The sequence below is a fragment of the Phoenix dactylifera genome, chromosome 1 (genome assembly GCF_051530095.1).
Source record: "Phoenix dactylifera cultivar Ajwa chromosome 1, Ajwa_hap1_PhDact_Kaust_v1.1, whole genome shotgun sequence".
Classification (NCBI taxonomy): domain Eukaryota; kingdom Viridiplantae; phylum Streptophyta; class Magnoliopsida; order Arecales; family Arecaceae; genus Phoenix; species Phoenix dactylifera.
The window spans coordinates 30,364,876-30,378,597 of NC_143190.1; the positions used below are offsets into that span (position 1 = coordinate 30,364,876).

Consider the following 13,722-nt stretch of genomic DNA (forward strand, 5'->3'; position numbering starts at 1 on the left):
GCTACAAAATTTGAAGGCTATGTTAGATTTGGGAAGGAGCATATGTACGCAATTTTATCTCTTGATGCCAAGAAATTATTTACATGTTTCAAACATGTAAAATCCAGGTCACATGAAGTGGCTTTATCATTTGATCTACTATTAATCTTTATAACTAAAAAGGTATCGCGATAAATTTTAGTTTTCCTCGGGTGAAGTATTTCTTTTGATATTAGAGAGTATTGAACTTTATTATTAAAATAATAACCGGATATGTGGTTAAATAGCAGCCATAATGGCTGCTATAATGGGTTTTGTAACAGTTATTTGACCACACAATAGCTGATATGGTGGGCGAAGATAACTATCAAATAACGGCTATTATTTGGAGGGGAAAAAAGAATACATCAAGGCCTTGTACCAACATCGCTTTTTTTTTTTTTTTTGTTGGTACAATAGCGACTCACACTAGATGTGCATGAGTATACCCAGAGAGATCAGAAAGAAGAAGATGACATAGAGGAGACGGAGCTGACTCAATACTCTCCTAAATGAGAGCATCTGAATGGTCCGCAGCATAGGAGGCTACCCAATCAGCAGCAATGTTCGTCTTCTGAAAAACGTGAGTGGCCCGAAAGAAGGCCAGCCCTCTTGCGAGCCTACAAATGTCCCGAAGCAATGGGTGTCGGTCGACCTAGCTGGGCTCGCTCTGAATCTAGTTGATCACCGTGGCTGAATCACCCTCAAGATGAACACAATCCGCACTCAAATGCAGTCTAGTATGGGTGATGCTCTCCCATACAGCTCGTAGCTCTGCAGCGATGATAGACTCATCGAAGATGTGCCGATCCCGGGCGGCAACAAATCTAGAGTCCCGAGCTCTAATCACGAAGCCTACTCCTCCTTTGCTTCCATCCTCAAAGATGCTGCCATCAAAGTTTACCTTAAAAAAACTATGGGATGGAGGCTCCCAGGAAACAAAAACAGTCCTGGACGCTACTCGAGCAAAAAGGAAACCCTAGATGTCCTTGGTCACTCTAGGTAATGCCACAACAGTAGAACTGATGACCTCAGCTGCATGAAGAAAAGCTCTGTTCACCACTGTCCTCAAGTGCACTCTTCTACCCTCGAAGATTTCGGTATTTCTATCCAGCCATATATGGTATGCTAGGTAGGCACATATGATACCCCACTCTACAGTACTAGGCCTACGTCGGGACTCCTTCAGCTAGCTCAGGAGTCCTCAGTCGAGGTCATAGCCTGCGGTGAGGCCATGACGCATCCTCAAATTTGAATCGTCCGAGAGCAACCAAAGAGGACATGACTAATAGACTCCTCCATGCTGGGGCATCCCTCGCAAGTTGAGATGACTCGCACCCTCTCCTAGCCAGTACACCCATGGTCGGCAAGCATTTCCATGCCACCTTCCAAATGAATAAGGCAACGTGGGAGTGGACGTGCATCCTTTAGATCCATTCTCCATCTATCTAATGAGTCAACCCAACGCAAACCATATCCTATAGGTCTCGGGCTTTGACCTTCGACCTCCTAGTTGCTTGCCAGATCCTCCTATCTGCGGTCTCCCTAGTGGATATCCGAGTTGCCAAGACCCTTTCGGCCAGCAACTCCCCAAAGACATGTCAAGCATAGTCCTCGTCCTATCTGCTCTCCCCAAGGACAATCAGATCACAAACTCTACAGCCCGCAAGGGATCTTGGGTCAAACATGGTAGGCCAGCGGCCAAGCGGTAGCTCCGACATCCTTCTCTCCTCCATGGCATCAATAACCCGGCCATCCCCAATCGCCCAACTGATCAAGGGGAGCACCGTCAGGGCACGGGCACAGATCTTCCTCCAGATGAAGGAACAGTGGTGCCCGGGGTGGAAGATAGACCCAACAACTAAATCTCTATACATGGCCCTCATCAGTGTGCACCAAAGACTCTCAGGCTCCAGGAGGTACCTACCTGCATGCTTAGTCACTAAGATCTCTCGCCTAGTAGTCAAACAGTGAATGTCCAGTCCCTTGCTGCTAGTTGGTTGACAGATCAAGTCCCAAGCAAGCAGGTGGATGCTGCCTCCTCCTCCTCGCCTTCCTTAGATGAAGCTCCGAAACGGTTGTTCCAGCATCCTCAGCGGTGCTAGCGGTACGAAGGTGTTAGAAAGTAAAAAGACAGGAATCGAGCTCAGAACTGACCTAACCAATATGACTTTGCCCATCATGAAAAGAGCACTCACCTGCCATTCCTCCAACCTGTGCTTGATACTCAGCTCCACGGCTGAACAATTCCCCCTACGAAGACGTCGCCTAGTAACAAGAATTCCAAGATATCTCATGGTGCCCCCTTACTCGCCTACCCCAAAATCTCCATGATAGTTCCCTTCATGGAAATAGTTGACTTGGTTAGGTTCATCTGTTGCCCGGAAGCCCTACGGTACTCAATGATTTTTTGAATTGGTTACACCAAGTGTCTCGTTGCACGGGTTATCCGAAAGCAATCTTCGGCAAATAACAAATGAGCGCCGACACGAGCTAATTCGCGAGGCTAATTCAAAAGATGCCCCCAAGCCCGTTCTAACAGTTATTATATGAAGGTAAATATATAACGGCTATTTTCAACCACGAAAACATCCCAAATATTTTCAACCACGAATGTTGTCATGACGAACAACGGGCAAATCTGCTACGCGTCACGAATCCATCCATAGATCACAGACGCGGGCCCTGTCGATATATAAACCAGAAATCCAATATCTTTTTCTGATCGAAGTGAAGGCAAAAAAGATTTCGAAGAAGGAAAAAAAAAAAAAATGGTGGCAGCCATTGCTGCTGCTACTCTTCCAAACACTGCTTTTTTGCCGAAAAATCTCTCCTTTTCCAGCACAAGCCATCAATTCCTTGGTGGGTTCTCAAAAAGACTCTATTTTGATCAGAAATTTGGGAATAGAAGCAAGGATTTGATCGGTTTAGTGGTCGCTTCTGCTGCTGCTGCTAGTAGTAGCGATAGCAGGGGAGCTGGGAGGTTCTATCTAAACTTCACTGGCTTCCCTTTCCCACTTGGCCCGTTCCTCAATAGACGCACAATAAGGACCGAGGTGAGCTAGCTTCGCCGTGCTGTTTCCTTTTAGAATCGTTCTCTGGTAGTTGAGGTACTGAAGTTGTATGATTGCCTATTTTGATTGGTCACTTTGTGTGGTGTGATAAGTTTCGAAGAGATTATTGGGTAGAAGCATAGTTAATAACATGGGGGAAGTGGATACTAAATTTTTATACATGATATTAGTTTGATGTGCTCGTTATTGGCTAGAAAGATTCGTCTTTATTCCATTCAGATACTATCTTTTCATCATTCTAGACATGTCCAATTGCAAGTATGCAGGCTAAAAGCTATGATTTCTTACTGCTAATTTTATATTACTTCTTAGTACCAAATGTCCTTCGATCAGATCCACATGTTGTTTTTGGGATTTGTCGCTGTTATGGCTAGCCATTTTTTAATATTTGGTTCCTCTCCAGTCTCCAAGACTTCATCTTCAAAAAATAATGTAATATTGAAAACCTTGAAAGAATGAATTCACTGGTTGGATCTGTGATCCTGGCCATATAAAATTAGACTATTGAATAGCCCAGCGTTTAATTTATAGGGCATAAATCATTTGTAAGTATGTATGTGTTTCTTCATGCTCTAAAGGGATTGTTTTATTCACTTTGGTTCTCGCTCCTCAAGATTCAAAGAGTGTTCCACCATGTTTCCTTAATCATGTTTTGCAATCTGTCATTCCAGTACTCTAGATTTGAGTGGTATAGAGAGGGATATCTTTATCTCCCATCCTTTTGGAAAGACTGGAATAATCAAACATGATAAACTCATTTTACTACCTCATTTTTTTGGTACAAATTTTACTACCTCATTTATCAGTATCAAAAGAGACTAATGTTCTCTTATGTATATTCCTCTCTCTCTCTCTCTCTCTCTCTCTCTCTCTCTCTCTCTTACTTAGTTGACATGCATGCAGAAAGACAAACCTTTTCTGGTAATATTGACACTGTCCCTTTTGCTGTTCTGTTATAAGGCTGTGAAAAATTGCATATGGCTCTTTGAACAAGAGCAAGCATTGGGCTTCAGTAGTGTCTCAACAAACATTCGGATGACAGTCATCAAGCTTAAATCCGGAGGGCTGTGGGTCCATGCACCCATCGCTCCAACTAAGGAATGCATTCAGGTTCTTGCTTTATCCATGTCTTTTCCTTCTTTTAATTCTTCTTCTTGTAGTTTACTCGCTTGAAGTATCCATCACCAGAAACCAAAATATTATCTTTTGCTTAAGGGTTACTTAATTATCAGCATAATAAGCCTGTGGATGCTTGATTTAAATCCTTGATCATATGAGAAAAGGAAGCTTACAAGCCAGATGTATGCATGTACAGTGTTAATAAGTACCTGATATTGTTGGTGGCACTTGGAATTACCTAATTTTTTGTACGACTCTGTAGAAAAATTCCATATGCTTTTTAATAATTACCTAATTTGATTAATTGTTTCATTTTATGCCATATGAAATCCCAGATCTTGAAGGAGTTGGATGCTCCTGTTGAACACATTGTCCTGCCCACTTTTGCCTATGAACATAAAATCTTTGTTGGGCCATTCTCAAGAAAGTTCCCACAAGCACAAATTTGGGTGGCCCCTAGGCAGTGGAGTTGGCCAATTAATTTGCCGCTCGAGTTCTTTGGAATCTTCCGGGCCAAAGCTCTAAAAGATGAGGATACTTCAACCCCATGGGCTGATGAGATTGACCAAAAAGTTCTCAGCTCACCAGAAGTTGGTAATGTCTTCATCTTAACTTTATTACTTCTTATCTGGACTTGCATTTGTCATCTTCATCCTCCTTGCCCTCCTGATTTCTGATATATTTTATTTCTTCTGAATGAAGATTTCTCATTATTTCGCAACGAAAATATATTTGGAAGATGAACATTGAGCATTCATTCAAGTTTCTGCAGACATCCTATTCTAAGCCTTTACTTCGTAGTTAAAAAACATTCAGAATATTGCAGGCTTGCATTGGTTAGCCTTTGCTTGCCTGATGATTGAGATGGGTGATTCAGGCTGTAGTTTCTAATCAGATGGTTTAACTTCTTACAGGGATTGGCCCTTATGTAGAGGTAGCATTTTACCATAAACGTTCGCGAACATTATTAGTAACGGATGCTGTCATTTTCGTTCCAAGGCGGCCACCAGAATGTATCAGCAAAGAATCATTGTTAGCATCTGCAAAGAATGGTTTAGCAGTGAAGCTCCTCAGCAAAGGGAAGGAAGTTCCAGAGGAACCTGTTGTTGACAATAAGATAAATCGTCAAAAAGGTGAGTATGCTATTTGACTGATTAATTCCATCCCATTATAGTCTGTTCTTCATGTTCCTGGTTATTTTTTCTATGAGTTTGGGTGTTTCTAAGAACATATGATGACAAATTAGGTATGGTCAGATCCAGTTTATTTTATGTCTTGCAGATGGCCCTAGGCAAGTCTAAGGCATATATATATATATATATATATATATATATATATGATTCCTTTTTTGAGCAAACATATTTATGATTATGGATCACCGAACTAGAGAAAAATCATAAATATATGTGACTCTGTCCATGAGAAACAAGGGATAAATTAACAAGAATATCAGGTAAATGTGGGAACCATGCTTTTCAGGATTCATGTTTGAATCTTGATTAGTTATGCTCTTAAACTAGTAAGCAACCACCAATTGGCTGAGAAAAACATTTAACCCTTCAATACTGTGATTTTGTTAGTATAAGTGAAGGAATTATAACATCATCGGTGTACATAACAAAATAAAATTAAAGTATGAGGCTTCGAAGAAAACCTGTGTTTCCATTGTTTAGGGTTTCAAACATAAAATCCTTATCGACGAGGTTCAAAGCTTGAGCCTGTTAACAAAGAACCTTACAAATTTAGACTTTGATTATAGCTAATTAGAAAAAGATTGATGCCATAGGATGCAACTCCAGCTTCAGTAAGATGCATTGCCTGCCAAATCAGAATCTGACGTAGCAGATTTGGATCCAAGTAAGAATATTATCATCACAAGTGCAATGGATCATTGATCAGATAATCTGAGATGACCCATGGAACTGTTATATCGGAAAATGTCGGTGAATCTGTTACAGGTTCACATTCATTTACTAAATAGCTAACTAGTGCTGGCTCAAAATCAACCATTGGACCGAGCTGAAAATTGGAGGCAATGAAGGTCTATTCCCTTTTTTCAGCATCTGCATTGGATCACAAATTAGTGTCATGAAGCTGCTGCTATAGTTGCTCAACTCATAAGTTTTCCTGCAGTTCCGCCCATAATTTAGTTTGAATGACCTGGATCTTGAAGATCATTAATCCCATATCTGCCACCAGATCTGGATGATATCTGAAGGGAAAGAAGCTTGATTTGTCGTCTTCCAGATGACATACGTAGATCTTAGATCAGATAGGCAGATCAGATGTAGCAGCTTTCAGAATCTTTCACCGATGCATCTAGAATCCAGTTCTAGTGTTCTGGATTGAAATGGCAGCTGTTCTCAGAACCACAATTGGATCTAAATGAAATCTGGAAGCAAAGGAGCCTGATAGATCTTCTACAACAGGCTTGCAGTAAATTACCGGCCAGACCTGTAATTAAAATTTTCCATTGACTGTCGTTGTGGAATGATCACCTCGCAGTTTAGTTTTGCCAAACTATGCAAACATAGCTTCTTGAACCAACATGCAAGCATATTGAGATTGGTCTTCAACCTGCAATAAATTAAAAAAAATTAAAGTCCCTGTTGTAGCAAGGACTGCACATGAAAATCTTTGTTTTTATAGCATAGCAGCCTTCATGAGCTATAGGAGTTTGGAACTTTGACATGAGATCATGTGATTCGGGCTCAGCACATCATCGAACCGTATACATGATTGATTGGGTTGCAGGCGACAACAGAGGCAACCTGAAATTGAAAACAATTTAAAAGAGCCCAGTCCTGCATTTGACTGGGCTATTCTCCTCACAGCTTGGCAAGAGACACCGTCCCTGTTATTTTAAGACTTCAGCACCCAAGCAAGGAGTGACAGCAAGAAGAAACGAGAAAACTTGGCTCGGTCATAGCAATAGTGAGCAATGGTATACATCGTACCGGCCTAAATCGGGCAGTACAGAACATACTATACCGTACCAGTTCGGTACTAGTACTCGGTACAGGTGGCGTACCTCGGTACAGGTGGCGTACCTTGGTACATCAAAAAAAAATTGTATTGTACCATACCGACACTGTATTAGTGTGGTACCCATACAGGGTCTGGTACCGAGATGGCGAACCTTGATAATGAGGCTTGAACGTGCATGCATGGGCGGACATTCCTTCTGCCCTGATGCTTGCACTATAGCTTGAGGAAAGAGAGAGGGTATCCTAGTCTTCTTCCTCTTTATTTCCATCTAAGCCCACAACAAACCCTTACATTGGATTCATGATTCACTTACCTCCTTAACTTGATTGACTCAGAACAAGCAAAGCTTGATGTCTGAATTCAGCTCAATGAAGTTCAATGGGGTTGGACCCTTAAGGAAGACAATAGGATTTGTAATAAAGCCATCTTACGTTGATATCCACTCATGTAATAGTAGTCCAAAACAGCTCTGTAAGATAACTGGTGCTGGCTAGCTGTTCCACCTCATGTGATGCACATCTAGAATTATCTCATATGGTACCAAAATGTAAGGTTTCCATGAGTCTCCTTGGGCCTAAACAAATTATATAGTCCAAAATTGGTTCATAAGACCGAGATCCGATAGTAATCACCAAAATAAACTTACCAATTATACTAATATGTGTAGAATGTATACCCAACAATGATTCTTTGTCGACTTAAGACTTTCCAAGATATGGATTATGTTGGCATAGCATCAAAATACTCAATATATCCCATTATTTAGGAGTTCATGATATATTGTCCTTCTATTGATGAATATTGTATCTTTTATTTGTCATAATTATGTGCGCATGTAGATCGGAATTTATGCTGATATTGTCGACTGCTTTAATTTCCCCATTCTGCATCTGCAAGACAGACTTGGCTTGACAAACTACGTAAGGTCATAAAATCTTTCTGACCAGACATAGAGCTCATCTGAGCTTCACAAAATCATATACCAAAACTAGTTGGTTGAAGGTAGATAGTTTGATATTCTGGGAGGATGATCCAGAAACTTTTGTGTACCTAAATTCCTTCGCCCTGTCACTAGGAGTTGTTTAATGTAAGAATTCACTTGAAGTTTTCCATAATTATTGTAGCACTTGGGGAGAACTACAGAGCACTTTAGAGCCCACAAGTGGTTTATTTTTCTGTTCATCTCTAGTGCATGCTAATTTTATCACGGTTTTATTTTCATAAAAGATATGATTCAATTGTGATAAAGCTTTTCTGGATCCTTAGACATGATTGCTGATAGATAGTGCTGCTACTAGATCACTTGCATCTATTTGTGATGCTTAAATGGACCCCAGCACGCTATGAACGCAATGAATCAGAGATGATATATTGATCTTTCTTTCATATTACTATCTTAATGCACAATCTTGTGTTATGAAAGAACAATTGTTGTTCATATTGAACTTGAAGATCCATGCTAAACTTTTTTGCATCAATACAACTCCAGCGTCCCCCACCCACCCAAAGAACAGAAAAAGAAAAAAGAAAAAGGAAACAACTCTGTGGTCTTATTTTTCTGTTCATCTCTAGTACATGCTAATTTTATCACGGTCTTATTTTCATAAAAGATATGATTCGATTGTGATAAAGCTTTTCTGGATCCTTAGACATGATTGCTGATAGATAGTGCTGCTACTAGATCACTTGCATCTATTTGTGATGCTTAGATGGACCCCGGCATGCAATGAATCAGAGATGATATATTGATCTTTCTTTCATATTACAATCTTAATGCACAATCTTGTGTTATGAAAGAACAATTGTTGTTCATATGGAACTTGAAGATCCATGATAAACTTTTTTGCATCAATATAACTCCAGTCCCCACCCACCCAATGAACAAAGAAAAGAAAAAAAGAAAAAGGAAACAACTCTGTGGTCCATCAACAGAAGCAAAAGCCCCCAAACGCCTTCCTTTTCCCAAACTCACACACACACAAAAGGAGGAAAAAAGAATTCTGCAGGGATGCTAAAGTTTCTGCATCAGCAACACTCAGAGCCAAAGTTTCAACATCAACAAAACCCACAGCCAAAAAATTTAAAAATGCATATATAAGAAAAGAAAGAATTCTTCGGTGATGCTAAAATTTCTATATCAACAATGCCCATAGCCAAAAGTTTCAACATCAAAAAAATCCAACCGCAGCCAAAAAAAATTAAAAACAAAAAGAGTGGCTTGCCAAGAAATTTATAAAGTTAAACAAATAAAAGAATGATTTGCTAAAAAAACTTAAAAATCACAAATTTATTCATGCGGTGAGCGTGGATCGAACACTCGACCTTCAGATCTTCAGTCTGACGCTCTCCCAACTGAGCTATCCCCGCATTGCATGAAATTATTACTCACTATTTATATTTGCTATTATAAAAGCTATGATTTACTCACTATTTGTATTTACTATTATAAAAGCAATGATTCTGGAGAACATTTCTGGCATCATTTTAAGTCCTGAGTTACACCATGTCATCAGCAAGTTGATTTGAGAACACTGCCAAACTCCTGGAAGAAATCATGCTTGTCAATGAAGTCAGTCGATTATAACAAAAATGATTAAATTCCATATGCACACTGTATGTCAACCAAAACTGCATCTTTCTCTCTAGGACTCCAAACAGGTTATTTGCCAACAAGATGAATATTAAATTGAAGAAAAAATTGATCTCCTTGTTGAAGTGCTAATGTAAAATGAGATTCTCTGTTGATCCTTCCAAAGCTGAAGCATATTGCCATGGCAGTCAGCTTCCTATGCACCTTCTAGGTTTTATCTAACTGCTAGTTTCTTCTTGTTCAATGCTAGACCTTCTACAGTACTTTCTAGCAGGTCATACAAGAACTTTGTAGAGTAAATCTTTACTGCTATTATATTTGTCTCCATCCTTACAGGGTGGGAAAGAATGGTTCTGCAGATCTTGTTTCTCGGCCCTTCAAATCTTCTGGAGCCCACTGCAAGCTTCGCTCAGATGTCACAGAAGTTGATCGTTTCTCCCATCGTGAAGACATTAGTTTTTAGCAAAGTTCCAGAAAAGGTGTGTATCATGATCTGCTGAAATAAAAAACGTTTCTAATTTAAGCTACTATTCCTGCTTGTTTCATCCTTGTTCATGACTTCTTAAGTGTTTGTAGTAAATTTGCATGCCGATTTGTTATGCCCCTAGCATGATACGCCATACTGGCTCAAACCAGACGGTACGGGACATACCGTACCATACCAGTTTAGCTAATATCCAGTATGGGTGGTGTACTACACCATATTGTATCGACACTGTGCTAGTATGGTACTAGTACAGATCTGGTAGTGAGATAATAAACTTTGGACTCTAGTGTCCTGTCATATGTGCCTCCACTGAAAAATTTAAAAATCCAATTGTTAGAAGGATAGCTGGCTGGTTTGATAAGATTTCAAGTCCTAAGAAAGATGCTGCAGGTTGTAGTTGTCTTGAACTTCAAACAGGACATGGAGTCTGATGGAAATATATCTGTCATTCGTGCACCCATCAAAAATTCACTTGCAATATTTGTTGTACCATTTTCCAAGAGCGTGACTTTTATGATGTGGTCCCTTTTGAAATGAAGCAGGCCAACAATTATGATTTGCCATTGGGGTGCAATCAGCAACCACACTTTTGTGCATGTGTGCGCATTTGAGCAAGAGAGATCAAGAGTTTTCACTTTCGGCCATGATAAAAAGATGGCAGTTTAATAACCTTATTTCCTGCATAGCTTTTGCATCTTTTCATATATGCTGCTCTCTCAGCATCACACAAGTTAGATATGTTAACTACACATGACCTTTACAATCTTTTTATTAGTATGCATCTGAAGAAGCATCAATGCTTTTGTAGCAATGCCTTATGTTGATGAATCATTTGCACTCTACTTTTACAGATGCATATATTGAAATTTTATGAACACAGTATTTTCCTGTATGATGAGAGAAACCAGGCATAGATTCAGTTTTATATGCGCAATTTTCAGGTGAGGGATTGGGTCGATCGGATCGCTAAAGACTGGCCATTCAGGCGGATAATCCCTGCCCATTTTGCTGCTCCAATAAACGCAAGCAGGTCAGACTTCTTGGCAGCATTTACTTTCCTTGATGAGCTTCTGGGTGAGCGCTTTGTCACAAGGCCTTCACTGTCTCTTGTCTTCGCATCCCTCATGGGGAGAGCAACCAGTTACTTCCCACCGGATGATATGAAGACCTTGTCATCCCTCGACGAATTCTTGGTGTCAGTTGGAGCTGTGAAGAAAACTGTTTCAGGAAGAAAACGGTAACAATGCGAAGACAGTGTACATTTCATGTGCCTGTCCGCCATTCTGGAATAGATTACTGTACATAGAGTTTACTCAGCCATACTCTTTTATTTTACTCGGATCAAAACAAAGAATGTAGACTCAGAGGGATGTAGTCTCTGGGTCTTCTTTTTTTTTGTCACCATAATGTTGGATGATTTCTTTGTTATAGGTAATGACTTTAAGGTTGTTTAATAGAAGAGCATGGCTAATGCTGCTGAAGTAAGATCGGCTGAGTAATTAGTGAGAAAGCATTTGATGCCTAACAGGATTTCTTACATGCACTGCTGTAATAGTATGGGCCATATCTACACCCCTTATGGAGAACAAACGTTCTTTTAATTACAAAATCTGTATCATTTGATGGATTTAGAGTCTGAATTTTGTATGGTAAAGGTGAAAGTTCATTATTCAGACTCTTGCCAGCATTCCTTGGTATATAGTATGTGAATGGGACTTGCTGTTGGTGACTTGGTGACACTATCGAAAAGGATTCTGACATATATGGTGACTTGTCCAGTACATAAAATCAGATGCAAACATTTCATGGGCAGCCTTTATATATGCCGCTCATTACAACTGTGGAAAGAGATGAGGATATTAATAGCATATTATAACTTCTCAGGTCCATAATTATTCTCAGTGAATAGTGAATACTAAATAATTTCTAAAGCTAGAAATATTAGCTGTTCCCAAGAAAAAGTAAAATATTAGCCGTACTAGAACTTTGTAATCTACTCATTTTTTTGGCTTACAAGTCTTCGCGATCGTTTGAAATGGGTATGAGAATTGTTGGAAATAGATAAACTTAATTGTGCATTGATCCAAGAGATGTTATTTAAGACATTTGTGTTTCCAAAAAGACCTTTTAGCTTACCTATGAAATTTACTTAGAATTCCTCTTCATGAGTAAAACTTTAAATATGACTCTTAGTATTTTGTATAGAGGTTACTTGAAGGGTTGTAAAATCCTCTTTATAAAGGATTGTTACTTGAGTCATTTTGTATTGAAGAGAGTTGCAGAAATTTAATATAGAGTAAAGTCCTCTTCATTCCTTAGTGAAATATACTACAATATTCTTTTCCTCTATCCACCTCTTCAAAGTGGTATCAGAGCAAGATCATGGCTACCGGAGTGCTTCCCATTCCTCGTCTTACCAATACCAACTATGAAAATTGGAGTATCCAAAAGAATGACACATGGGAGCTTACCACTCTTCCAGAATGCCATGAACCCATCGGAGTGAAATGGGTTTATAAGGTAAAGAAGAACGCAGAAGGAAAGATAGAAAAATACAAGGCTTGCTTAGTAGCTAAAGGCTACAAACAGCAAGCCGGGATTGACTACGAGGAGGTATTTGCTCCCGTAGCTCGTATGGAGACAATTCGCCTAGTAATTTCTGGCAGCACAAAACAATTGGAGAATCTACCAACTAGATGTGAAGTCGGCCTTTTTGAATGGTTTATTAGAAGAAGAAGTATATGTTGAGCAACCTAAAGGGTATGTGAAGAAGGAATGCAAAGAGAAGGTTTTAAAGCTAAAGAAGGCACTTTATGGCTTAAAACAAGCTCCAAGAGCTTGGAACTCAAGGATTGACAGCTACTTCAAAGCAAACGGCTTCAAGCAATGTCCCTCTGAGTATGCTGTGTATGAAAAAGAAAAAAATTCTAACATATTACTTGTTTGTTTGTATGTGGATGATCTCATCTTTACAGGTAACGATCCACAAATGATTGAAGAATTCAAGCATGTTATGATGAAGGAATTTGAGATGACAGACATGGGACTCGTGACATACTTTCTTGGTTTGGAAGTCAAACAACATGAAGAAGGAATTTTCAATCCCAAGAAGGCTATGCTAAAGAAATCTTGAAGAGATTCAAAATGGAAGATTGTAATCCTATAAGCACCTCCGTTGATTGTGGAGCAAAAATATCAAAAGAAGATGAAGGAAAGGTTGTTGACCCTACTCTCTACAGAAGCTTAGTGGGAAGTTTGAGGTATATGACCTGTACAAGGCCGGACATATTATATGCAGTCGGCTTAGTCAGTAGATTTATGGAAGAGCCCAAATCAATGCATCGGAAGGCAGCAAAGAGGATTCTTCGGTACATCCGAGGTACTATTACTGATGGACCATTTTATTCTCATCTTGATAATTTTGAACTTGTTGGCTACTCAGATAG

General features: G+C 39.6%; 1 protein-coding gene and 1 non-coding gene across 4 annotated transcripts; one reads left to right on the forward strand and one right to left on the reverse strand.

Annotated features, from left to right (window-relative positions):
• The first annotated feature begins 2,623 nt into the window (after positions 1-2,623).
• Positions 2,624-11,907, forward strand: LOC103696205 (lysine-tRNA ligase). 3 transcript variants are annotated; one of them, XM_088721145.2, is made up of 6 exons: positions 2,732-3,074; positions 4,053-4,202; positions 4,547-4,805; positions 5,126-5,344; positions 10,126-10,268; positions 11,128-11,252. In XM_088721145.2, exons 1-6 carry the CDS (start codon positions 2,790-2,792, stop codon positions 11,188-11,190), a joined length of 1,119 nt encoding a protein of 372 aa, XP_088577271.2. In that variant the 5' UTR covers positions 2,732-2,789; the 3' UTR covers positions 11,191-11,252. The 3 variants fall into 3 exon arrangements, with proteins under 3 accessions (XP_017695884.3, XP_088577271.2, XP_008775963.3); XM_008777741.5 differs by having other exon boundaries at positions 2,734-3,074; positions 11,218-11,907; XM_017840395.5 differs by lacking the exon at positions 4,053-4,202 and having other exon boundaries at positions 2,624-3,074; positions 11,218-11,907.
• On the reverse strand, positions 9,494-9,566 carry TRNAF-GAA (transfer RNA phenylalanine (anticodon GAA)). The gene has a single exon. It is a non-coding gene; the product is annotated as a tRNA-Phe (tRNA).
• Positions 11,908-13,722: the final 1,815 nt, after the last annotated feature.

Excerpts from the sequence above, each read along its gene's own strand:
- LOC103696205 (XM_008777741.5), top strand. The coding sequence starts at position 2,790 with ATGGTGGCAGCCATTGCTGCTGCTACTCTTCCAAACACTGCTTTTTTG. Across the intron at positions 3,075-4,052 it reads GACGCACAATAAGGACCGAG|GCTGTGAAAAATTGCATATG; the intron begins GTGAGCTAGCTT and ends TTCTGTTATAAG. Across the intron at positions 4,203-4,546 it reads CAACTAAGGAATGCATTCAG|ATCTTGAAGGAGTTGGATGC; the intron begins GTTCTTGCTTTA and ends ATGAAATCCCAG.